We start from the raw sequence: 27,858 nt of genomic DNA, 5'->3' as shown, positions 1-27,858 counted from the left end.
AACTTATTCTCATCGAACAAACCCGTGTACCAAAAAAAGTAAAAATCCCTCGTCGACGCGTTCCTCTTGCTCTTCTCCGATTCGATGACCAAAAATTACAAAAATAACCAACCGTTGTCGTTGCACCAATTAACGTTCTTTTCCCTCGAGACGCAGCACCGATTTCGCCCGGTTCGAATCCCCGTGCAGTTGAAACGAAATTCCCGCCTCGACTCCCACTCGTTCCCCCACCACTTCGCCCCCGTTTCAGTCATCGAGCCGCCAGGTGGTACGAGGATCTCGCGGGCTCGGCACGCGCGCAGGTGAGACGGAAATTGTTGCGGTCCCGATCGTCGAGCCGCGGGCGCAAAACGTTTTCTATAAATAAATTCGAATGTCCGGTCGGCTCGGTTCGCACCGCGAGGGTACGGAGTCGCCTAGAAGCCGCTGCAGCGGGCTGCTCCGTGAACGCGCGATCTCTTTCCCTCTCTTTCTCTCTCTCTCTCTCTCTCTCCCTCTTTTCTTTTCATTCTCTCTCTCTCTCTCTCTTTCTCACTCGCACAAATACACAAGCTCTCTTTCTCGCTCTTTCTTTCTCCCCTTTCCTTTTCACCAGAGGTCGTTGCGACGTTCGTCGCGGGTCAAGCGTTCCTCTCGCGTAACGACAACGACCACGACGACGCGACGTACCGCGACGTGGAATCGACGCACAACTGGAGGAGGAAAGAGCGCGTCACGCGCGTCAGTAGCACAGCCAGCCGCCGCCACCACCGTCGAGTAGTCGTCCGTTTCGGCCACCGCGTCGGGTAGGAGAGAACGCGTGAGTGGACTGGAGGTGGTGGACAAGTGGAATCTAACGGGGGGGGTGGGGATGGAGCCGGAGCAACGAGGACGCGCCTCGCGAGCCTCGTCTACGTCGAGCCTCGGCCGCGAGGTCCGTTGCGGCTGTCAGTACTACCAGAGCGACTCGCTTCTGCCGGAACGACGCGCTCTCCTCGGTAGACCGCCGTCCAGGACGATGCAGCAGCCGCCCGCGGTGGTCCGCTGCAGGTCAGTAAAGATCTCTGTCACGCTCACGCTCTCTTACACGCTTGTCCTCCTTCGAGGACTCCCATAAACATCACACGCAACGCGCTCGAAGGACGCCTCGGATAGAAAAAAAAACAAGAGAAACCACGAGACGTCCATCCCTCTTGAGGCGTCCCTCGATCGGGACGCTCGTAACGTGAAACCTCGCACACACAAACACACACACAGACAGACAGACAGAGTAACCGTCGCGTCCGTAGAGGGAGAGGGTGTCTCCACACGCTTCGACGAGCGCCTCTCGACCCCGAATCCTCGATCCGTTGTCCTCCACCCTCTCAGACAAGGGGTGGTGAAGGGTGAGAGGTTGGAGAAGAGAACCGCGTGGCTCCGTGAACGGGTGAACGCCAAACCCCCCCACCTACCCGGTGGGTGAACCGAGCTGATTTTTGGGGGATTTCTATTCGCTCTTTTTAGAGAGTAACCCTTTCAACCACTATCCCCTCCTTCCCCGTGAGAATCCTCCCCTGGTGGCTCGCCGACGACACGAACCATCCACGGAATGGGTATAGGTTACGTGTCCCGACTATGCCGTGGCGCGTACCGCCGCGTGCTATTTAAGGTTCGCCCGGCTGGCTATAGATAGAATCCTCGATCAGCTCGGTTCCGCGTCCAGACTGTCGCAAACCGTGTGTATGCGCTTGTTGGGTGTATGTACGTGCGCGCGTCCACGAGTCTGCGCTCGGTGTGTGCGTGAACGTTTGTGTGACAGAGAATGAGCGAGAAAGTGTGCGTGTGTGTGTGTATTGGTGAGAGAAGAGAAAATCAGAGATCGTGCGAGAAGAAAGTGAGAAGAGAGAGAGAGAGAGAGAGAGAGATTGTGTATGTGTGTATAAGTGAGTGAGAGAGAGTGTGTATAAATGAGTAAGTGAGTCAGTGAAAAAGAGAGCGACAGACAGACAGACATACAGGCAGACATACGGACAGACAGAGACAGAGAGTGTGAGAAAAGAGAGAGTACGAGGAAAGAGGGAGAGATGTTACTAGAAAAGAGAGAGTACGAACCGAGAGAAAGAGAAAGAGAGAGTGAACGTGCAACGGAGAGGGTTGGAGGGGGCTGGATTGACGACTGTGGCGCTCGTTCGCACGCTGACCCCAACAACTCGCCGCGTTCCTCGAGAACAGAGATGGTGGAGGGGGCGGGCCGGGGATGGAGGGATGAATAGACGCGACGCGATTAAGTGGGTATCGGGTTATTGTATCGCGATAACAGGAACACCCTGGTATCGATGATCGAGCGAGAAAGTCGCGATAACGCTCGACCATCCCCGTGGAATCGTGGGTAAAAGGGGGAGGGGGGCTGGTAGGGGTCCACGAGACTCGAGGATTCTCGAAGACGAGTTCGAGGGTAACAGCCGCGGTGGAGGACGATGTCTTGTCGGTTTGTTACAATACGTCACGTTTTGTGGACAATCGTGGGACGAGGAGGGGGGGGGGGAGGGGGTGGTTCTCTTCTCTCAAAGGGCGCTGTCGTTCGGTGCTTGGACTGATTGTCACTTGTTTGGTAGAAAGCTCGTCGGGTTTGAATCTCTGCGTTGCACGAGTGCGACGAATCGTCGAGTGCAACTTTCCCTCCGTGGAGGAAATATTGTAAATTTTTTTGAAATTCTTTTTCAATGTTGTCTTCGCCCATAGAAAAAATTTCGAATTCGTCGCGGTAGTCTCGAAACAATGACGTTGTAAAACCGAGTTAACCGCGGGGTTGACATTTCTCTGGTTTTTTTTTCCGTTTCGTTCGTTACCAAATTTTTCGGGAGATGACTTTTTCTTTTCACTTTTCCAACGGGGAACATATTTATCGCGTTCGAATCGCATCGACCGGTTACTCGACACTGGTATCGATTAATTCGTGAACGCACGAACGACCCAATACATAATTTCTCTTTACAATGTTCGAGAGTAAGTAATGTAACAGAGGGTCGGAGATTAATCGGTTTTTACCACTGTAACAGTACCCAGGCCAGGTTTCAAGAAAGGCGTACTTCAACAAAGTAGACGACAAACAAGCTCGACTCGTGTCTTCTTTGAACACTGCCCTTCTAGCGCGTCGTCTGCGAATTTAACACAACGTCCAACAGTTGCGAACGATTAACCAGCTTACATCACTGCCCCGGAGACTGCTGGAAAATCCCATGCCCGATAAATGCTTCCTTTCTCCACTGGAACTGGATTCCAGTGAAACGAGCGCAAATCGAGCAGACCGCTCGTTCAACATTCCGCCCGTTCGAACACATAATCGATGTAAATAACAAGACTGAACCTGAAACTAACATTATACCTCGATCGAATGGTACAAAATTGCGATCAAACATCTAACAACGTTATCATTAATATCGAGTACCTTGAAACTGATCAAGGGGAATAACAGAGACAGACCGTAGAACTAACGGTATTCATAGATTGAATTGTACAAAATTCCAATACACGTTTTACCAACCCTCGAAAGACAAATATTTAACCTCGGTGCGATAACCGATCTACGAGTACAAGATTCCGGGTACATATTGTACCAACATACCGGGGACAAAATATTTCACACCGATAGCATCTCGACATCGAGTAGCTCGATAAGACTGGTGTAAATAACAAGACTGACCCTTAACAACTGACAGAATTACCTTACCGAATTGTACATTCGAATCCAAGGTTCTACCAACCCTCTCGAAGCAAACATGTAACGATACGATCGCTGATCTTGAAAAGATCAATGCTAATGACTAAGCTGACCTTGAACTAACAATATTTTTCGACCAATTTTTACCAAATTTCTATCGAGCATCGTACCAACCCTCTCGAGAGAAATATTCAACATCTACGTTGAGTAACTCGATCAAATTAACGTGAATAACAATACCTGGAACTAACTATATCCAAGATTCAAGTCAAAGGTTCTACCAACCCTCTCGAGAGAAATATTCAACATCCACGTTGAGTAACTCGATCGAATTAACACGAATAACAATACCTGGAGCTAACGGTATTCCCCTAGAGAATCTTCCAAGATTCGAGTCAAAGGTTCTACCAACCCTCTCGAGAGAAATATTCAACATCTACGTTGAGTAACTCGATCGAATTAACGTGAATAACAATACCTGGAACTAACTGTATCCAAGCTTCGAGTCGAAGGTTCTACCAACCCTCTCGAGAGAAATATTCAACATCCACGTTGAGTAACTCGATCGAATTAACACGAATAACAATACCTGGAGCTAACGGTATTCTCCTAGAGAATCTTCCAAGATTCGAATCGAAGGTTCTGCCAACCCTCTCGAGAGAAATATTTGATCGTCACCCTTGTGAACGTTGGCCCGTAACCGCTGAAAATTGCACGTTGCTAAACGTACTAACCAACCCGGCTGAAAGATGCCGGTGAGAACCAGAAAGAAACGGGTGACATTTTACAACAGCGAGCACGAGTACGAACCGATCGCGGCTCCGTCGCCATCGCCGAAACCGGTGATACCACCGGTGGTGCGAATCACTGAAACGGACGTGGTGGCCGTCGCTGACAGCGACGACAGCATCGACGACCGTGCACGATTGCCACCGGAGTTAACCAGAGCCGGAGATGTCGTCCTGCCGTTGGACGGGAAGATCGAGGACAACGCGATGGAGAGCCGCGAATTGGGGGAAACTGGCGACACCTCCGAGGAACAGGAGACCCCGCAGCAACTCCAGGAGCGGCTCGAGGAACGTTTTCTCAGCGCACCGACACCAAGTGCCGAGTCCAGAACCGATGGCGAGGTTAACACTAGCCAGGTGAGTCGTTGTTAAATTATTTATTCGTTCCGAAACAACGGTACGAATTTTCAATCAACGCGAAGGTAGATACTGGTTGGAGATCGTGGTTTTCGATATTCGTTACGAAAACACGGCGAACAACCGTGTTGTAAACATCTGTTCGCGTGTATCGTTTCACGTGTATTTCGTTTCACGTGTATTCAGTTCCACGTACACCACATCGTGTGCACTTGATTTCACGTGCATTTAGTTTCACGTGTATTCGGTTTCATCTGTATTCAATCTCACGGATACTTAGCTTCACGTATATTACTTCACGTGTATTTAGTTTTACGTGTGTTTAATTTCACGTGTACTAAGTTTCACGTCTATTACTTCGAGTGTATTTAATTTCACGTGTACTAAGTTTCACGTGTATTTAATTTCACGAGTACTAAATTTCACGTGTTCTAAATCTCACATGTATTTAATTTCACGTGTACTAAGTTTCACGTGTATTACTTCAAGTGTATTTAATTTCACGTATACTTAATTTCACGTATACTTAATTTCACGTGTACTAAGTTTCACGTGTACTAAGTTTCACGTGTACTAAGTTTCACGTGTACTAAGTTTCACGTGTACTAAGTTTCACGTGTCCTAAGTTTCACATGTATTGCTTCACGTGTATTCAATTTCACGTGTATCTAATTACCCGTGTATTAACATATTAGGAATCTCCGCAACATAAAATTCCTTATGCCGGCCCAAACAATTTCAATACTCCGTCGTAACGTCCTGAACAGATATTTTTCGTCGCTCCCACAAACCGCGTTCCAGATGCGACAAAATTTTAATTTGTTTCCTCCTTTTCCGATTAACGTGGACGAAACAGCAAACTTGATCGAACAAGTCTATTCGTGACACACAACAAGAACGATTCCCAACATGTGACACATTTCGGACTGAGCATTACATTCGAGAGAAACTCGATAAAAATGATATCAGATCTTAGAATGAGCATAGCACATATGTATTTAAATCGATTAAATTTACCCAAATCGGACAAGTTCTGTGGTAAAATCAACGATGTTTAATATTCTCGCAAAGAAACACCAACGGACCTGTTGTGCAACCCGATACACGAAATAGAAAAATAAAAAATAAAAAACAACGCAATCTCGAACGACGATCAAAGAAGTAACCCGATCGTTCGAGGGAGAACCATTGGGTGACAAAACGAACACCGCGAATAGGGCTCGAAGAATGTTCGTTGGCTTGCGCGCGCGTGTTCACCGTTTGTTGCCCACCGGGGCCTATATTTAGCGAAACACGCTTATAAAAAGCATTAGAGCCAACGTGTCACTGTCCGAGGCATTGTGCAATCGAGTCGCAGCGTTCCAGAAAGCTCGGGGCTTTCCCGTCGATTGCACAATTCCCCCACTCTGCCCGCCCATCCCTTCCCCACCGCCCCGAAAATATCTAATTTCTGTCAAAACGACGATCGCTCGTTCGACCGTAAATTCATCATCGTCGAATCCGTTCTGTCGAACCTGCCGCTTTCGTTGCGTAAGAAATCAAAGCTCCCTCCTCCTTCTACCCCCCCCCCCCCCCCCACTCACTAACCAACTCCCCTCTTCGGGTATACAACTCGCAGAAAAATAATACAGGCATAGTCGATGGACAGCGATGCCCGTCTATTTCTGGCCACGACGCTTTCAGCGAGTTCGACGAAGCGTAGAAGTGTGTTTCTCTGGCCCATTAAAGTTAGGCTACTCGCGATACACGCGGAGAAATTTTCGTAAAATACTCGCGCCAATTTATGGTTTACGATATCCAATTTAACACCTTACCGTGCCCCGTACCTGGATCCAGAAAATGTTATTCCATTTTTTTTTTCTCTCTTTTCTCGATGCCCCTACTCTTTTTTGTCTTTCAGACGTCGAAAACGGGGGTATATTACACAGGGACGTTGAAAAAGGTAGAGAGATTCGAACGGCTCGTAGTACTTGTCGCGTGGAACAAAACACGTCCAATCGACGTTGGTCCTACGATCGATTGTTTCGGTATGAAAATTAATTGGTCGCGTAAAAAAGTGAAACGATGTTTTTCTTTCGATAATAAGGGATAAACGATAATGGAACAGTTAGGGAACGTTGTCTGTCTCTAGAATCGTCCAATGGGAGCGAAAGAGACACGATCGAGTGGCGGGGACAACTGCGCGACAATTAACGAGGCAGTAACCGCGACAGTTAACGAGGCAACGAACTGCACTCAACCGATCGGAGTCGTTGCAAATCGTGGCAACTCGAGTGAACGTTTGTGTATTGAATAAAATTTACACCGATTGTTTCTACATCGCGTTAAGTACAGTTCCACTCGATTTTCTTTCGTATTTCATCACTCGAACATTGATTCTCGTTATTTAGCCATTAGCGTCCACGGTTTACTCATTACTGTCGATAGGTACTGCATATCGGTAGATACTTTGTCAACTTTCAATAACTTCAAACGTCAAACACTGTGTACACTTTTACGACTAAATTGTGTCAGAAAATTTGTACCGTTATTTTATTATTACACCGTTGATTATCGTATTATTCTTTCCCGCGCTAATTAAATTGAACGAACGTTCGTTTCGATTGAAATTCTAATATTTCAGAATTCCCTCCGAAATCCTCCAGGGTGCACCGACACCTAGATAAAGAGTTTCTACGACCTTTAAAACTACCTTCGAGGCAGCTTGGAACTTCGAAGACTCTGTTTATAGTCAAAGAACTCGCAACCGTTGCGCCATCGATAGCTCCGAGCGTTTTTTTTCTTTTTATTCGCACTCTTTCCTGTTTTCGCGCGCGCGCGACGGTGCTATTTCTGGGCCAGACATTCGTCTCCGAGTACCCTTGTCCTTTTTTTTTCTTTCTTTTTTCGTTTAAAAAACGTTTCTTCGACCCGGGTACTTCCCCGGCGCGGAAAAAGAGAATCTCGTCGTCGGGATCGCGTTCGTCTTAGTCGAGATAGATGACGTCGAGAGTCGGTAATAGCTCGTAGCAATCCCAACGATGTAGAATCGTGCTCGTGGGATTCGCGAGCGGTCGTTAGATCGAAATCTACCCGGTGGTCCCTAATAATTCGTCGATTATTACGCAAGACGTACGAATTTGATCCGTGGATGACGCAACACGCGAGATCGGATCGCGATGTTTATTGTTCGAGAATAGAGAAGCGAGTTTTCTGCTTGATCGGAGTCCAAAATAACTTTATCGCTCGAATAAGGTACGTAGAAACCCTGCATCACGGTCCACGGGAGTCTTAACGCGGTTAAAGTCGACGCGAGATCGAGCGACCTTTCAAGGCCACCGATGGCCTGCCCCCACCACACTGGTTGGTTACCCCCACCCCTCGTCTGTCGACTTTCCGCGCGAGGTTACAGCACGCGCTTTCTACGGTCGCACGGCTTCAAACTACGACACGGTATAACTCGCCGTTATAACTCTTACTATTTACGCGAGTAAGCGTCCAGGATTATCTTATTCACAACCTGAAATAGCACGACGCGTTCGCTACCGCGCATCACATATTTCTAACGTGACAAATCTCGCGAGAGACCAACGTCGCGTACGAAATATGGCTAAATTGGAAATTGTATTTTCGAACGGTTTATTATTTCCCGAACGTATAATATCGTAACTATATCTCGTACAAAATAAATGAACGTGTGCTAACCGAGGGATCCAATCTTTTTATAACGTACATTTAGAACTGTACCACAAGCACCGTGGACATATCCAAAACTGTAGACAAATTTCGATTTTTAAGATACGTTGTACACCATGCCTGAGAACTTTTAAATTGTATTATTGGGTTGTTCGGAAAGTCGTCTCGTTTTCTGAAACGAAGAATATATAATTTAATAAAATGTTTATACACTCTGAAAAAATCGTGTTTCATTTTCACAAAAAAAAAAAAAACGAAATAACTTTCCGAACAACCTAATGGAAAAGAAATATCAGACCCTGCAATTTCTGGTTGCCACGTGCCATAGAATTTTGCCAGTTACCCGTAGTACAGTAGTCCCTGGATTGTTCCGATGCTCGATCATCTGACCGGCCGAGTGTGAAACGAAAAGGTCACTTGCTACGATGAGGATGCAACTCGAGAAGGTACAACTTGCAAACTCGAACCGTTCACCAGCCTGCTCTGTCCAACGTCCGTTTCACCTCTTAGTCCATCAACAGTGGTGCAACCTGCCCAACGCACATCCTCATACCATCATCCGTGGCCAGTAATAATGATCGGACCACCGCGATAGCCCCACGCGGCATTTAGTGCAGATATGCGATTGCCATTTTCAACGCCGGTTATTGCGCTACAAGTGTCGCGTTCCTTCCGATCGATGAGTCAACGCTGCCAAATTTTTTATTACAGGTAGACTCGTTGGCATTGGAGGAGCTGCCGCTGCGTCGCGGTGCCCGCGGTCTGCCCCAACGATTGAAAACCCAAGCGGGCAAACTGCGTTCCCGTTTGAGAAACATCCAACGTCCGACGTTCGCGTTCGCGGATCGCCAGAAAGCCGAGAAGACACGATCGACGAGCAGCGGCAGATCCGATAGATCCAGGCCCGAGAAGAGACCAAGCCGCATGGATCGCATCAGATCGTCGTTCTCCGAACGGCCACGATTCAGTCTGCCGAATCGGCCCCGATTCTCGCTACCGGATCGATCCAAGTTCCATCTGCCGGAGAGACCCAAGTTCAATCTACCGGAGAGGCCGCGGTTCAACCTTAAGAAGCCGAACATACGTCTACCAAATGCCCTGACCCGCACCAAAAAGCCCCAACCTGACCACGAGCAACGTTCCACCGTGTCCACGGTTGGCTCGCGTCGCAACATCTTCGACTTCTCCACCTACCCCCGTATATTCGACAAAAAGTCCAAAACCACTGACGAGTACACCACCTCTACCCCGAAGGATTCGCGGGACCAGTCAGCGGAGAGCTCGACGTTCCCCAGGGGTCGAAAGGATCGACCAGTGAGCGAGAGATGGGTCCAGAGATTCGAGGAGACCACTGCCTACATCGACGAGGATCGTTCGGATGCGGAGACCGCGGCTGAGAGGGCGCGACCGTGGCGCCATCCCTCGTTGGAAGTACCGAGGCTGTCCATCGGGATGACGGACGCGACACTGGCCACGATGCCCTGGGAGGAGAAGCGTCGCCTGGAGCAGCTACGGTACGCCGATTACGAGCAGGAGTCCATCGAGACACCGGATGGTCAAACACGGCCGCGATCGGAGGCTTCCAGGACAGAAGAGGAGGAGTCGGAACGGGAGCCGATGAACCTGGAACCGAGACTGTACGGTGATCCAGGTGCGAAGGAAGGGGACACGCCCGAGATCAACGACCAAGATTGGTCCAGGGAGAAACTAACGACCCTGGAGGACTTCAGGCCGGTTCAGCGATCCAGATCCCTAGAAGAGGTGCTGCACGCGAGAGACAAGGACCGATACAGCGGGGATTTCCCTATGGTCGATCCGAGGAGATACGGGGTCCACAAAACCCCCTCGGAGGAGGAGGAGTACGACGAGGACATGGACGAAGACGAGGAACACGAACCGTCGTCCGCGCAATCGGACAGGGAGCAACAACACTCGAGCGGGAGCTCCTGCGACCGTAGACGCCGCGGTGTCATCGAGGAGATCGACTCCGATGAGTTCTTTCTGCGCGAGGGAGGTCTCAGCCAGGGCGACGCGAACCTTGGGAAGTATCTGAGTCACGAGATTCGCGACGCCCTACGAGCGAATATGGGCAATGCTCTCGCGGACGACCACATGGTCCCTGTACCGCCGCAACGGCCAGCGCGACGAGCTCGAAAACAGGACTCGATCGAGTCCTACGACGCGACGATGCCACCGGTCAGACCCAAAAGAGACCCCAACAGGGCCCGTCGCAGCGAATCGGCGGACGATCAGTTCCGCGAGCGTACCAGAAGCGACTCCAGACACCGTGTAGTCTATCAGATGGAGGGTAACCCGGAGACAGGGACCCCGGAACCGTTGGACGATATCGTAGTGGTGAAACCGTTGCGCAGGAAATCGAGATCCTCTCAACGCAGTCAGTCCCAGCTGGCGATGGAAGCCCCACGACCACCGTCGCCACCACCGGTGGTCCCCACTCGTCGAAAACGTATGCGCAAAGAGATAGCCCAGGAGCGCAGAAACGGCAATGCGACCCCGGTCTGCAACGGTCATCACACCGGGTGGATAACGACCGAGTCCGCACCGGAGAAACCCCTACCGCTGCCACCGACGATTCTGAACGACGTGGCCGGTATCATGATGGCGGACGACAGCGAGGAGGAGATACGCAAGTTGGTTACCCGTCTGCGGGACGAGGAGTACGTGGAGCCAGCACCGATACCACCGAAAAGGCGATCACGATCCAGGGCAACCTCGGTGGCCCAGGATGAGGATCGCACCTCGCACGGGGCAGAATCGTTGCCCGAGATTGGTTACGCGGAGGAGGACATACCCCAGGATGAGCTGGATTTCGCGCCAGATCTGTCGGGTTACGCCATCATCGACAAACGAGACAAACCACCGCGACCGCCGCCGCCACGACGCAAGAGGGAGAGATTCGCAACGACGAGTCGACCGGTGGCACCGAAACGACCGCAACGGGCCTACAGTACCCTGGGCCCGGTCAAAGATAGGGACATCGAGACATACGGGGCCCTAGAGCCCGAAGAATCGACGCCTTATGTGGAGGTGGACTCGGACGATGGGGAGCAAAAGGATCTAAGGAGCGACGAAGTGCTCAGCAAGATTCAGGGACGTCCGCTACCAGCCCCACCGCGACCCCCGAGACCGAGAAAGGATCGGTCCCTGGAACGATCGGGCCCGATAGAGCCGGAGTTCACCGAGGAGACGACCACCGCCACGCAAACGGACCCGTTGCCCGACGACGTAGTCATCGAGGAGGAGGTCACACAGGCCAAGATGGTAGTCACCCCGGCCCGATCCGGTTCCCAAATCATGGTGTCCACGGAGCGAATACCCAGTCCGTCGAACACCGTCACGCCACCTGTCCCGCCCTTACCGTTGTCTCAGCAACGTGCGCGTGCGGACGAGCGAACGGGCCCCCCGTACGACACGGTGTCTCTGACGGGCCCAGCGACCGGCCGCGAGCGCGAATCGCTGGAGAATCGACACCTCTCCGCGCCGCATTTGGGAGAAACACGCGTGGAACCCGATCGGGACGAGGACGCGCATGCGCGCGCCCTGCGGTCCGCTCTGTTGTCGGACGAACCTGTGCGGATCGGGAATCTCGAGGTGGGGGACCTACGAGTGGACCGATTGAGCGTGTCACAGATAGAGGCGGGGAAGATCGTGGCGTCCGAAGTGGACGCGTTACTAATCACCGCGTCCGAATTAAAAAACAGCGGCGCTATGCTCGAGGAGGGTTTCTCACCGTCGATAATCAAGGAACTGATAGCGATCAGAAGCCATTTAGAAACCGTGGCCGCCTCGAGGGCGCGCGAGAGCCAAGCGCAAATGGAGAGGGGAGCGATCGAGGGGGAAAGGAAGACAGACATTCCCGTTACGGAGAGCGGTACGGTTGAACAGACGCCACGAGACCAGGAGACCACGACCGTGTGCCGGCAGAGTCCTGCGGAAGACGAGAAAACGATGTCGATCGAGGAGAAAAAAAAGGTTGTTAAAAAAGAAGTAATCGAAACGAAGCTCGAAGAACCCGTAACACACACACTAGCGATAGTAGGGATCGAGGAAACGCCGGTAACGCATACACTGTCGGTCTCTCGGGTAGCATATGACGACAGAGACATACCTCCCACACATTCACTCATTGCGATCGAAAGCATTGGAGATAAGCCGTTGCACATTTTTGATTCAGAATTCCCCCCTTCTTTGAGCCCGGGTACCGTTGAGGAGCTTACGGTGGAGGAATCACGCGCGTCCCCTCCCTCGTCCGTAACAACGACCGCAGAGACCACAAAGTCGAGACTGGTCACGGAACACAAGCCAATCAGCGAGCCACGCGAGGCAAGCGATGACGCAACTCCGCCGGCCGAATTCTCAACGTTGACGACGGTACACCGGGACAAGGAGGGCTCGTATGACGAGATCGTGGAACAAAAGTCGCGAAAATCGCGGTCCAGGTCACCATCGCCAATAAGCATGCCACGTACACGGCAGACCGCATCACCGGTAAGATCATTGCCGCCGGCAATCTCCGTGACGCCAGACACACCGGACAATGTCTCGAGCCACGGTACCGCTAGCGAGATGCAACCGCAACGTGCCGTTATCTCGTACACTCCGTATACGGAGCAATCCGATCGGGAAAGCCAAAGGGAATCTTCCCAATCACCGTTACCCTCCTTTCCCATTGGCGGGACCCATCTAATCGCGTTCCCAGCATCTCAGGTCCCGGCACAATTTCTTTCCCTAGCTGCGCAGGCGGGTCAACATATTGATACCGATCCAAGTATCACAGACAGTACAAGACAATTGATGAGGGTTTTGCGATTGACCGGCATAAAAGCCATGAGGCATTTTGTAAGTTACATGTCAACAATTACAAGGGGCGACGAGACGAGGGAAAAAATCAGAGAAGTGGAGTTAACTTTATGCGCCCTACTTCTTTTAATCGCGGGATTGTTGATATTTTTCTTTGGTAGTACACGGACGGTAACGCATCATCATCACTGGGATTACTTTAATCCGCCCAAATAACGCACAACTCGTACACATCAGAGAGACCCGTAAATAGCTCGATGCTATATATTTATTTAAATTTATTATTCTTATAAATCAATTTTATATATCGAGATTTTTCATAGCGGAAATTACAAACCTGCCGATCGTCAACGTGGGGGAAGATAGATCCAAGACATCGGGATAGCGTAAAATGGTTATGAATAAAAACGTACAGGAATTGTAAGAACTTCCATCGATCAAAAGTTCGATACTTGGATCTGTCCTCTAATTAATGAATACTGTCAATTGTTGAATATCACGTATAAACGAAGAAGGTACAAATTATATCAAATTAAATAACGACGAATTGCATTACTTGAAAATTCTTAACGATGCTATATACGATGATGAATGACTGATACTTGTGAGAAAATGATACTTGCACATAATTTGTTACGAGAATACTTATACTTAACGATTAAGTGCTGAATATGTATAAAAAACAGTATATGTTAATTACAAATATCTATTACCGAAACCAATCTCACGTGAACAATTTTTGTTTTTATCAATATAAATCTTTTGTAGCAAAAATCAAATTTGAAATGCCATTAGGAAGCCAATGATTGCTAAAGGATATGAGAAAATTCAAAATAACACGCTTTGTATCGCCCGACTGTTTGACTAGACATACATTTATAATACTAATGCGGTATTGTAAACATTAAGGAGTATAAATTGAAAAAAATATTTTTTATACCTTAAGAATATTAACACGTTCATTGTCTATGACCTCTATATGGGTCATAATAGCTTTAATATGAACATCCCATGCCCCATATACGGATCACATCTTTGTAAATTATATTGAATGTACGAGTAGAATCATCGCTCGAGACCCCGACAGTGAACGTATTAAGGACTCTGTACAGTTTTATTTTGAATTAAGAATTTCAATATTGTAGCTGCATAACAATAACGTACTTTAAAATGTAGAGGAATTAAAAATATTGTATTCACATAAAAATATCTTCCTCGTACACTACCAACTCTCTCCTATCTTTGTGCGCACTTTTCTGAGAATAGTTTGCTGCAATTGGTGACCACATAGAGCTAGACGTGACGTCGTTCATAGGTTCTATTATAGGCTGCCTTCGTGCTAATGATACTTTTAACTGTATCGAAGATACCATACTACCATCCATTTCGCTTATTGCTCTTTCAGCTGCTTCCGACTTATCAAACGTTACAAATCCTCGACTGGAAAACAAAGTTATGATTAATATATTTAATATAACCAGCAAAACTTCTGAAGGTAATTATGTTTACTTTTTTTCTGCCTCCATTGAAATATTGATAATATTTCCAAATGTTTGAAAATGTTTTTTTAAAAAATCCTCCGATATCTTGTAACCGCATACAAATATTGTGTTCCCAGCACGTGGTTTTGTATCTTGTTTCAATGGTGACTGTGTATCACCACTAGTGCGATCCTCTGTGTCTTGAGCACTCACAAAACTATCATACAAATCTTTTACTCTAGGTCGCACTGTTTCTGTCTCGTCTTCTTCCATCTGTGTAGCTGAGAATGGCTGATAAGAGCTTATTGTTTTTTCTGTACTATTTAACTTTCTCACTAATCCACGTGGTCTTTTAAATGATTGCTCTGGTCTCTTAGGAGTTTTTGGAGCTGTGATCACTCCAGACTTTATTAGTTTTTTAGCAACTTCTCTAGCATCTCTTGCTTCTGTCGGTCGTTTTGGTGCTTGTGGTACACGTTCGGCTTCTTGTTTTGGTGATTTTAAATCTTGCAATGCTTTTTTCTTAAAATAAAAAACACAAATAAAAAAATTAAGTCATCTAAGAAATAGTAATGAACACTATACATAATTTTATCTACTTAAATGCTTTCATTTAAAAATCCCAACAATATATCCAAGTGTTTTTTTTTTAGAAAACCTTAGAAACAATTAATAATCAATTCTTTTTAATTAAAGTGTTATCGAATTGCTACAACGTAAACATAACCTTTTATATACCTTTCTTTTAAGTTTGTTGTATTTTGCCTGTAGCATTAATTCTTCTTCCGTTAAATTCGATGGAAAATGCAAGTACACCATGTTTTGCATGTAATGAAACCAAATACAAATATCCCGCTTCCTTCACAAATAGTTTACGGAAACATTCGGAAGCAATGTTTACGTTTTACTCGGTACGATGTGTCAAAATTTGTGCGATGTCTGTTGGTAAACATGAAAGTAAAATTGAACGGAAGATCATAAGCGTCGAACATACTTACGTACAATTAAAACAATGAAATTAATTTTTTATGTATATTCAACAATTTTTAAACATGCAATTTAATCATTTTTACGTATTGCTTTCAAATCATCTTTAGATGTCCAAATATTTTTTATCTACGAACAAATATTAAACTAATCAAAATACTCCATTTATAGTCATGACATGACATAGATCGCAAACCCCAAAATATAAGAACAACTGTTCGGTAATTGTAACATTATAAGTTGTAGTTTCAGTAATAATTACTTTTTTTTTAATACTTTATGGATGAGTAAGAAGTTTAGTTTTTACAATGACAAAAATAAAGATTGATTATCAAATATAAATGATTAATATTTACGCGATACTTACGAAAAGCACAATCTTCGTCTCTTGTAAATCTATCTTGAAAATCATCAATCTTTGTTATTCTCTTCCGTAAAGTATTAATTACATATATTAATTTATAACCCACCGTTTTTGAATGAATGAAAAATCGTTTAAATAATTATCATCGATGTGTTCATAAATGAAAAGGATAAACAACCATTTGAGTTTACAAAATAGTTAGGTTAACATTTATATAATCATTTTCAATTACTATGATTTATCACGGAAGAAATAATTTCGCAAATACAGAAAGAAAACTTAATACGTCGATAATTGCAGAATTGAAGTTTTAAATGATGAAAATCTAGAGAATAAATGTAAAGGAACAAGTGTATCTAAACAATGGTTTCAGTCATTTTGATTATCACTTATTAATAATTATAAATATAATTTGTTTCAAACTATAGCATATGATACAAAGAATGTTTGATAGTTGGTGATCAAAAAAGTATTGGATATAGGTTGTATTCATAACAACTGATCATCGTGCATTACAATTCCTGCATTAATTCATCCACAAAAAGGATAAAGTACAATTTGTAGCATTGTTTACATTCAACACTAATGTAGATATGTGCAAATACTTTTGTGTTTCAAAGAGGTATCAAAAGACAAAGCAATTATACATAACAAAATTTGAATATCTAAAGACTTACAATAGTAGGCACACACAAGTATTTAAAAAATTAGTAGAATATCAAACAGCTTATACATTCTATAATGATGAAGGAACTTATTTCTTCTTGAAAAAAAAGTTTAAGAAATATTTGATAGTGTTCACAATCTCAAAAACTATAATAAATTTGAAAACTAGATATAAAAATATTAATTTGATACTACAGAAAGCAACATTTTTTGGTTATTATTCGCACATACCTACTGTTACTTAACAGACATAATTCAAATAGTCACTCTGTTTGGTATTTATAAAAACAATCATCGAACAATATTTAAGGCCCAGCTCCAAAAATGATTAATAAGGATGAATATGAAATCAGAAAATAAAAATAAAAAAAATGCAATGAATATTATTTATTTTTGAAATTGTATCAATGATGATGATAATCACGAACAAATACTTAACCATTAAATATGAAACCACAGAAGTATTACTTTTGTGTATTTACAGATGCAATTAATTTTCATAATTTCATATAAAATTTCTATAACATAAGAAATATAATTTTTCATCTATCATTACAATTCATTATGGACAATTAAATTGTTAATGTGGATGTCATGTATTTGGTTCTGAATTAATATTTATGATTAAAATTTAGTTAAATTGTATAAATTAAATAAAATTGATGAAAATGCGTTACAAAATTCTTTTCAACTATATAATGATACACTCCAGTAAGAGATTCTCTCAACCAAAGTTGTGACTCATTTTATTTTTTGTTTGAATATAAACATTTACATTGTCATGTCTTTAGTATATTGTTGATAGATCATGAACTATCCAAACTAGGCATTCATGTAACAAATATACAATAAATATAAATTACAGCTATAATAAAAATTGTGAGAACAATGTAAATCGCCATACAATTTCTTTTTGTTTAATCAATTTCCTATATCTCTATTCATTGTTGATTATTATCCAATGCATTAGTTTCGAACATGAAACAATTGCAAAAACATAATAAACAATTTATAGACATTTTATCAGAAAGTTCTAATAATATCAAGGATTAACAACAACTTTGTATTTAACCCTTTCAGCACCAAAATTTTTAACAGTGGAATTAGCAAAAAAAATGCCAAGCTAAACTGCTGATAAATGCAAAAAGATGGTGTCCTACATGCATGAAGTGCATTATTGTACAATATAACATACAAAACATAGCTTTATATTCTGTTCACGAAGTATGGTGATATTGATACAAAGAAAGATATTGGCATTCAATTCACAAGTTTTATTATTTACAAGCAATTGATCTATCATACAAATGTAAATTTGGTGGACTTCCTTGGAGGATCTTTTTCATCATATTGAAAATTCGATTTGTAGGAAATAACAACAATGCCATGGCTAAATGTACTTTTTGGTTTTCCAAGCGGTACGGGTTCCTTTGTACCGATAATATAATGAATGATAAACATATATAATTAAATAAATTAAAACAGACTGCAGGATACATGCCTGGCCAGGATGAATCTTAACAGACATATGGAAGAATCTCTATCTAATATGATAGTAGTGGCGCCAAGTCTAACATTAAGCAACAAACATTAACTAAAAATACTAAAGTCTTAGAACCTTATTATCCACGTAGACATTCTTAATTATCAATAAACGCGAATATATAGAGTGTATAATTAATGTATTTCAAATAATGAAAAGGACAACTCGAAATAAAAAATTATAATCAATTTTATAACACATCTAAGCGCTACTACTGCCAGATTAAATAAACTCGAAGCTTATGATTGATAATTATGTTGTAAGACTGCAATTTAACCTATACTGGCATTAAAAGGGTTAACTATTGTTGTGTCAGATAAATGTCCTTCAACAAATAGATATACTCTGTGCTGTGTTCGGACATAAAAAATATTTATAGCTTTTCAAACGAGACAATTGCCTAAAATGTTTTGATACAGATGTGCGAAGGTATCAAAATTCTTAGGGTTACGAAAGGTATCAAGGATTTTGTGAAAATGTAGATGCAGGAACTCCAAATGTTATCAGTTACATACATGTAAATTGTAAGAAATCCATAGTTTAAATTCGGATTATCACCAAGCAATTCTATTTTCCCTCCCATATACTCTTATTATACTCCTTATATACCTTTATATACCTTTATATACCTTTATTAGTATTTGTGCCTTAAAATTGATTCGGTAGATGGAAAAATAAAGTAATTCATAGATTATTGGGAGTTTTATAATTTTTATGATTTCAAAAAATTTCGCAATGAAATGCGACAATCGTGACCTGAAATCTCTTGGTAACATGTAATATTTCACAAATTTAAAGAATTTTACAAATCCAAATGATTCAAAAAGCCAAGTGATTTTAAGCGCGCGGATATTTTGAAATACCGAAAATTTACTGAAGCACAGAATATTTGGTGATTGTTGAATATTTGACTTCACAAATACCTGACACGATGTAATCATTTTGTACGCAACCATTTCATGTTTCCACACATGTCTACTTAACAGTTGTTTTTTAGAAGTTGTATGTTCAATGGACGATCATTCGGTGCCCAAATGTATTCTAAGTCCCTTCTCTTTTCGCGTACGACGTGAAGAAAGCGGTAAAAAACGACTTAGTTCTTGAACTGCAATATCATTAATCTCTTCCCGAGTCAAATTTTGTGGTACTTCCCTACTATCCCTATTAAATGTAAAAATTATAAATTGGTATTGTTTTTATATTTTGTAAATGACCACCTGAGAAAACATTAATTTGTTATTGATACGTACTTATATAAGAACATAGAACCATTATCAAAATCAAGCTGAATATCAAGCATGTGTGAACTCCACTCTAGTTCATTCGGAATTTGAAGGATAGACAAATTAGTTGGAAAATAGTTTTTTGTTCTGGCTACTTCTATGTATTCCGTAGGAATATCCGATATCGCAGACAACTAAATAGAAATTTAACACAGTTGTTAATTGCTCATATCTGATGTAATAAGAGATGAACAATATGATAGTGTAATACTCACTTTCTTTTTCAATTCCCTTACAGAATTTCCATTCATAACAATTTCTTCGGATGGTCCAAGTTGTATGTGTGTAGGGGACCATCTCTTAACAAATAATACAACTTGATCGCTGTCAACAACTGGCTCCTCATCAGGTAACTCTTGTAGGATTATTTCAGATAGTGAACGAAATGGAAAATCTTCAAATTTCTGAAAGTCTAAATATACTGTAGATGCTAACCCAAGACACTTTTCTCTTAATCGACATCTTTCATAAGGTATATCTATATTATGTTTTCTCTTAATTTCCGCCAAGATTTCTTTTTTTGCTTGCCCAACAGTCATATCCTTTGACAAGATCCACTCGGCCAAAAATGTATAAGGCTACAAACATAATATAAGGTAAAATGTTATTATATTGGACAAAAGAAGTATTGAAAACTTATAGAAGGATTCTTTGTAATTTATGTATACATACCTCGGCTGAATCAATATGAAACTGATATACTATTACTTTAAATTCGTCACTATGTAAAGCACGTCCAAACTCTATACAAAATGTCTGACCGTTTTCACAAGAAACAAGTGGTTTTTTCAAATTACACCACTCAAGTCCATAAATATTATGAAAATGATACATTTTAAAATATTCAGATGATACACCAACATATGGCTCTAAATTTTTTTTAAAAGTGCCAAATGTCATTCTCTTGTCTAAATGTACTTTCAGAACTGCAATTAAAATAATCATTATCAAATATTTTCAGATATATTTTTGATATTTCACAAAACGAAATTAAAATGCATACTTTTTTGATTATTAGTTGTGTAGGGTGTAGCTGAGAAATAATAATCTTCATCATCAATAACTGTATCCCAATTCTCAAGTCCAATCTGATTTAACATGCTAGTGGCACGATTTCTTGTATTTAATGGAAGGTATGGTACGTGAAAAACTTCATCTTCTGGGACGTCTCCAACCAATGTTTTATCACTATCACTAAGGCTACTATCTTCGCTATTACTTTGTTCAGGAGTATTCCATTCTTCACTTTCTCCTAATTGAGGACTCGCATTTCTTACAGGCGCATCTTCGTTACTCTTTTCACTTTTTGGAACTTCATTACATTTAGGACTAACGTCACGATTCGAATCGTTAACATTTACTTTGGATGGACTGTTAGCAATAGGTTTCTCTTTACCCGTACATTTCTCATCGAATAGAATATTGAACTCTTCCAAAATTTCTAAACATTTCAACAAAACATAATATATTATAATTCTATAAAGTAATGCATCATTTTCATTGAGAAAATATTATATTAGAATTAGTATCGCTTACCTTTACACATCTCGGGTAATTTTACGCATAACGTTATTTTGAAATTTTCATAATTATCTATAATTTCACATATTGCCGAGGTATGAAAAGATTTAAATTCGGTATCGGAAGCAGTTGATATATACACATTTATCAAATTACTGAACCCTGCCGCCCGAAGTTTAAGGTTGTCATCCGTTACAAGTATCGTCTTTAATTCGTGTTTTCGTAAAACTATATTTGTATTATCATTGAGATCCATCTTAAGCATTTTCCCTACCATTTGTTTATAGTCTTTGACAGTTTGCGAACCCCATCCTAGTATATCTCTCGGTCCATCTATGAGCTTTTTTCTGAGTAAATCAACAATGTACACTTTTGTTGCAAGACCTACATATTAACAAGAAAAATAAATTACTTTTTTTAAATTTATTACATTTAAATATTTATGTACATACCGCCTATTTCACAATGTTGGGGCTCTGGATCCTCAGTGCGTACTTCTAATAAAAAGTAGTAACACTTCCCAACTTTACAAATGCTGTCAAATGTTTCTTGTTCTCTCCCTTCGTAAGTACACACGATTAAGTCATTGGTAGGATCATAAAGAACTAAACGACACTGATTTAATCTCGCTACTCCTTCCAAATTAAAGCAGAGATAAGACTGTAATGTGGCATCTGCCAAAGTTACATCAGACGGTAAGGAAAGTTTATGGACTGCTTTCCTACTTCCTAAAGAATAGTGACAGAATACTTTTATATTAACTGTAGACGTTCCTATCTGAGAAGGTTTACACAGTCCCAGATTATAATTATGACTTATTTCTCTTTCAAAGTCATAAAATTTGTCTTTGTTACAGGATATAAGTTTATGTTGGCGGTGAAACGAATCTTTCTCGCGACTCTTTCTATCATTATCCTCGTCTTCTTTCATCTTTTTCAATAGTTCCTGAAATTTAATAACGTTTAGTATAAAATAAATACAATAAGATTTCTAAAACTTCATATATTACCTGTATATGTTTTGGAAAATCCTGAACTTGCATTGGTAAAGCATTACGAGCAGGATCTATTTGTCTGTACATGAGCATATATGCATTGGTGCTACAGCATACGGTACTTCCACTATAGTATGGCCTAGTTGGACCACCACCATACGTTTTTTGTATATCATCATGAGTAATCTGTAATTAAAACCGTCACAATTTTAATCGTATTATTAGCATAAATTTGAAGTTGAGTCTATATATTCTCAGTTAACAGTAGTCAATAATATAAATTCAATGCTCTTGTGTACCTGAGTTACACTTTGATCATTAAAACACAGCCATTCTTGTGTCCTGAAGTCTTTTATATCAACATAGTAATGACCACCACTGGCACTACCACTGTGAATCATAATTGAAAATAATTCATAATTGTAAGGCCCTTTTGCCTCATTGCTACTATGATTTTTTTCATTTTCATGATTATGCACAGTGCAATTTGATGTTGATGGACACTTACTTATTTCTATACCTAAAAATAAATAATTCAAGTAACTGATAATCTTAGAATGTATATGGCTTACAAAATAAATTATACTGAATACCTTCATCATCATCATCTTGATCATGATTTCTTGAACGATTACTATTAGGAAGACTGTTTTCACAGGGAGGATAATCATCGTCTAAAGTACCACTATCTGTTGTTGAGCCATCATCACATTTCACTAAACCAATATTTTCATCGCTACCTGGAGATTCTTGATTTCTTGTAGATGATATGAAGGAATTTAAATTTAATATATCCGGAAAAGTAACCCTACAAATATGTTATCAAAGTATAATAGTTATAAAATGTGTCACATAAAAGTATCAATTCAAATAAACTTACTTATCATTAAGTTTAACTCTGTGGAAAGTTTTAAAGTCAAAATCAAATCGTTTAAGATGAAATGTCAAAAGATATGGGAATTTTGTAAATTTTAATCCTTTATGTGCATTGCATTTTTTATTACATTTTTCACAATAATACTGATTACTTCCTTCCAAAGTTTCGTACTGAACAAATGCTTTTAAGGCTTCTTCCTATTAAAAAGAATTTTTATTTACACTCAATTCAAATTAGTGTTTTTATTCAAATGTATTATATGAGCTTACCACGCTGTCATATGCTACATTACTACCAAATGGTCTAACTGGTAATGGGATATCAAGAAAAGCGTCTTCTCTAGATTTCTCAGTGCCACATTCAAGACATTTGACATAATCAGTCATCATTCCTATTAACATAAATATTGAATTACAAACTCTTTTTTAAATATATAAATGATTCAAATTATACCTTCATAAAGCCTATTAATTAAATCAGCTTGCTCTGTATTTTTAAATTTCTGTTCTAATGCATCAAACATAACTCTACAAAGTTCTTGAATATCATGTTGTTGCCAAGCTTCTGTAGAATCCCAACCAAAACTTTTTGTTAGTGCTGTAGTCTCTACAGCTGGTTTTGATGATGTCTACAAACGTGAAAGTCTTTGTTAAGAATCTTATTAAAATTAAATCATATCATAATTTACATGAATAATTACAAATACAGTCCATACCTGCAAATTTAAGAATAACTTTTGCAATTGGTACGGAATACTGTTATCTTCATCTAATTCTGATCCATTTACATATTCCCAATTATACAATGCATTTCGAAATTCAGGTGTCATGTATAATGCTTGAAGTAAACTATTTAAGTAACATGTCATTGCCTGATTTACTAAACCAACGTAACCTTAAAGAATACACAATTCGATATGAAATGTATACTTGTTATACAGTAAAATTAGAAAGAGTATTTATTACGTACATGTTTCAGATTTAATAAAACTTTTAAAATCAGCATTCTTATCTAGACATACACAATCTGATATGAAATGTATACTTGTAATACAATAAAGTTAGAAAGAGTATTTATTACGTACATGTTTCAGATGTAATGAAACTTTTAATCTCAGCATTATTATCTTCTTCCCATATTGATGTCAGATGAGAAGATGCTAGTGCTGGATTACACATAGGCAGACCATACTTGATATGTCTTTGTGAGACATTGACATGACGACCCACAACTAAAAGTGTGTGTTTGTGTTCAGTTGAATCTCGATCAAAGGAAAAATCCACACCAACTTCTAACATAGTTTTATCTTTCATTCCAGATAAGTCAATCTAATGATCAATTGAAACATGATTAATTTATACACAAATAAAATAATAAGTAATAAACTAAAATGAAAAAAAATATAATTACTAACCAGTTTTCCTGCTGACGATAGATACAACTTAAACCTGTTTGCTTGTATCTGACAATGCTCTTCGATATAATCATAAAGATCTTTACCACGGGTAGATTCACATAATGGATATCTGTCAGGAGTCAAAGTCTTGTTTTGAGATCCATACAATAGATTGAACTGAATCAGACATGTTTGACCAGCTCTACAAACCATGGTCTGTAATAAGATATTAAATGAAAGATTAAATAATTGAATAAGTGTATTGATTATAATTAAAGTTTTCTAAGTATTGATAATAAAACAATTTAACATGTTAAATACATTTCAACAAAGTTGAATTACTTAATACTTTTTTGTCTTACACAGCATTGATTACTCTGTGTTTTTTATACAAAAAGAGAAATTAATTGTTCTTAAATAATATATCTTTAAAATATTAATAAATTGATTATATTTTAATATCATTTCATAAAATAATCAATGGGATAAACTACTGCACTAATAAATATTACCCTAATTATTATCAAAAATTGAAATGAAAATCACTTTTAATTAACAGATATAATATTTAGAAATAAGTATTGCAAACTGATCAGTAATTTTCAGACACACAAAATTGGCATCATGCCATACTAAAGGTGGAAAATGAGTGAAATCTACGCAACACAGTAAGATACTACTCTGCACAGTATGACACAGTAAGGAAAGCCTATAGAGCCTCCAGTTATATTTAGAATGTCTAAACGAAGACTTGGAAAATGGCTCTCTTCTCCGAGATCAGAATTCTCCCCTCTTTCCCCTTTTCTTTCTCACTCTGTTGCCTCTTTCCTATTCTACATTTTTTGCACAACTGCCAAATAAATGAAAATCTATGTTAAATTAAGTTCAAAAATTTAACTGAAATCTGTATTTTACTTTTAGTAGCAAATAATAATGAAATTACTTTAATTAAATCATAATACAATACTTCTGTTATGAAACAGAAAATATATAACATTAAACTAACATATATAGAAGGCATATTTATGTTTGAACAAGTTATTAATAAACATTGCTTTAAAAAACATTATTAAGTATTGTTTTAACAATTCTATACTTAAAAAGTAATCAATATAATGTAAAATTAAAATTAATGTACATTCAAAAATCCAAAATGTGTATAAAAAATATTTTATACAAATTAAAATATATTTTTACAAATATTGTATTATATACTTATTCATTTATTCTTGAAACTTACCTAACAGTCCTGTTTTTATGGAGGATATACTTTCTGCCAGTATATACTATAGAATCCACTCCACGTATACCTACTGCTTGTTTTTGATCTAAAAGATTCAAAGTAACGCAAAATTATTATAGCAAATCTACAAAACTGAAAATTATTATAAGTTACAAAGCTAACATTTTAACTTATAATGGTATTATATGAAAAATTGTATTTCACCAACACCATGCTTAATTGAACGTTACTATAATCTTTGAAATCAACAATGGACATCACGTCTTTTTTAAATATGTATCAAATTGAAAACAAAGAGTGATTTAATCCATTTAACCCCTTAAGGCACGATTGACCAACCAATTTCTATATGCCTATGGCAGTCACAAGCAACACTTGATACATTCATTGTTGGTGATTTCTTTATTTTACATGTTGATTTATATGTTTCATTTTATGATGTATAGATTGTATGCTTAACACATTTTTCTTCGATTGTTGGCTTTTGTGCTAGCATGTCTAATCAGATACTTCAATCTTTGATCAAACAGAATTGTAGCAGTTTTCTTCTTTTTGAAGATCCAAGATTTATTCTGTTCATGTTGTAATATAATTATTACTTTTATTATTTTCATATTAAGGTATTAGATATTTTTATTATTGTTATATTAATATATCATGTAATCTATAATAATATGATATGAAGAATAAAACATATCGTCCTTTGTAAGCATATAGGCAATACATAGTTTAATAGATGTTTCTGCACAGATAATGATGAATTATGTATTGTTCTTTGCTTTAAAATAGATCGTACGCAATTCAATTTTTGGTTATTTTTTACTGATAAATGTTAATGTCCATTGAATTCATAAAAATAGTAATTTTGCATGCACTACTTTGCACTAATACAGTAAACATACTTCAAGCACAACTAAAAACGAAAAATCCTTGTTACAAGAACCCTTGACTACAATATAATGTAAAAAACAAGCTTGATCATTTTTTGCCGGTAATGTTTAAAAAACCCGAGCGTTAAGGGGTTAAACGAACAAAATATTTCTAAACGATGAATTGCAAATTTACAAATCAAATGCGGCTACTACTTTGCACAAATAAAATACGTTAAGAACTGCTTCTAATATAGGTTTACTAAAAACAACACAACAATAAACGTCATAAAACGAAGCATCCACGAAACATGAGCACAAGTTTATTTTCACAGTTTTTATCGGTTATTGTCGAAGGACCGAAAACGAAGAACGTGTAACCGCGTTTCAAAATGTTTATGCGATGAAAACGTAATAAGGCTAGACAAACGAAAACTGCGCATATAACACTCAGAAGATCGGAATGTGTTCTCGTGCCAGTAGAAGCGAGTTAAGAGCGATCCTTTTTGTATTGTGTCGATCAACGAAACGTTGTCCTGAGAAACACACGGTTCTTCGATGATATTTAGCGGCTTAATGGAAACGGAAATATCAAATTGATGCCGCATCAGTTTGTTAACCCAACACTAACAAGAATAAACGTATCTGAAGGTCTAATGAAATGGCTGACCAAATACTCGCTGTGTCCAAGCTCACGTCTTAATTATTTAGACCTGACTGATTTGCTCGAAAATTCATTCGTTACTTTATGTTTCTTCATTATATAAAAACGAACAAACATGCCTTTCTGTGTGTCGATAAAAAAGAATTCAACATAAGATTTGACCTCTTACCGAAATCACTGACACATCTGCAACATTCACTTTACGCCATATTTCCTAAGCAACTGTGATAACACTTCTCAGATTTGTCACTAGAGGGCTGAAGAAATCAATCAATTCTCGCAAGTTCTTTAATAGTATTAAACACCTCAAATAGTAGAAACCTTCATTACCTAAACGGTTCTATATTCAAAGAAAGTTCTAGTAGTAAGTTAATTCTTTTCTTTCGGCGAATTTTAATTTAACAAAAGTCACAATGACACACGAGAGAAGTTTCTTTTTACTTTTTCATTTCTAGGGTCAACACCATTTCCAATCGCTACTTAGTATAATATAATAAGTGACATAGCTCCGCAATTCATATTTTCCCGTTCTTTAGCAAACGTAACTCTAATAATAATTGTCATTATCATAAGTTAGTACCAAGTATAAAACATATTTCACTATGTTTAGAAAATGATTTTACATTAAATGTTGAATTTTCCAGAGTTCA

At 39.9% G+C, this 27,858-nt stretch overlaps 2 protein-coding genes across 11 annotated transcripts; one reads left to right on the top strand and one right to left on the bottom strand.

The window, feature by feature from the left end:
• Positions 1–324: 324 nt before the first annotated feature.
• Positions 325–14,042, top strand: LOC143148586 (uncharacterized). 2 transcript variants are annotated; one of them, XM_076315053.1, is made up of 4 exons: positions 325–1,029; positions 4,473–4,824; positions 9,211–12,576; positions 12,695–12,855. In XM_076315053.1, exons 1-4 carry the CDS (start codon positions 851–853, stop codon positions 12,710–12,712), a joined length of 3,915 nt encoding a protein of 1,304 aa, XP_076171168.1. In that variant the 5' UTR covers positions 325–850; the 3' UTR covers positions 12,713–12,855. The 2 variants fall into 2 exon arrangements, with proteins under 2 accessions (XP_076171168.1, XP_076171167.1); XM_076315052.1 differs by having other exon boundaries at positions 332–1,029; positions 9,211–14,042.
• On the bottom strand, positions 13,561–27,431 carry LOC143148587 (negative elongation factor E-like). Of its 9 annotated transcripts, none has more exons than XR_012992525.1 (20): positions 27,378–27,431; positions 25,673–25,760; positions 24,451–24,648; positions 24,121–24,364; positions 24,006–24,047; positions 23,752–23,930; positions 23,490–23,664; positions 23,306–23,427; positions 23,040–23,233; positions 22,753–22,967; positions 22,459–22,679; positions 22,175–22,345; positions 21,618–22,110; positions 21,181–21,549; positions 20,648–21,085; positions 20,317–20,570; positions 19,860–20,222; positions 19,612–19,778; positions 19,285–19,522; positions 15,540–15,740 (listed from the first exon to the last, which is right to left on the bottom strand). XR_012992525.1 is itself a non-coding variant. In XM_076315059.1 (20 exons), exons 3-19 carry the CDS (start codon positions 24,643–24,645, stop codon positions 19,381–19,383), a joined length of 3,984 nt encoding a protein of 1,327 aa, XP_076171174.1. In that variant the 5' UTR covers positions 24,646–24,648; positions 25,673–25,760; positions 27,378–27,431; the 3' UTR covers positions 15,540–15,740; positions 19,346–19,380. The 9 variants fall into 9 exon arrangements, 8 of the variants coding, with proteins under 8 accessions (XP_076171176.1, XP_076171177.1, XP_076171174.1 ...); XM_076315059.1 differs by having other exon boundaries at positions 19,346–19,522; XM_076315054.1 differs by lacking the exons at positions 15,540–15,740; positions 27,378–27,431 and adding exons at positions 25,838–26,247; positions 27,022–27,161 and having other exon boundaries at positions 18,072–19,522.
• Positions 27,432–27,858: the final 427 nt, after the last annotated feature.

This window comes from Ptiloglossa arizonensis, chromosome 6 (assembly GCF_051014685.1).
Source record: "Ptiloglossa arizonensis isolate GNS036 chromosome 6, iyPtiAriz1_principal, whole genome shotgun sequence".
Lineage (NCBI taxonomy): Eukaryota > Metazoa > Arthropoda > Insecta > Hymenoptera > Colletidae > Ptiloglossa > Ptiloglossa arizonensis.
The sequence above is the reverse complement of the archived record's forward strand: the minus strand, read 5'-3'. Positions and strand labels throughout refer to the sequence as shown.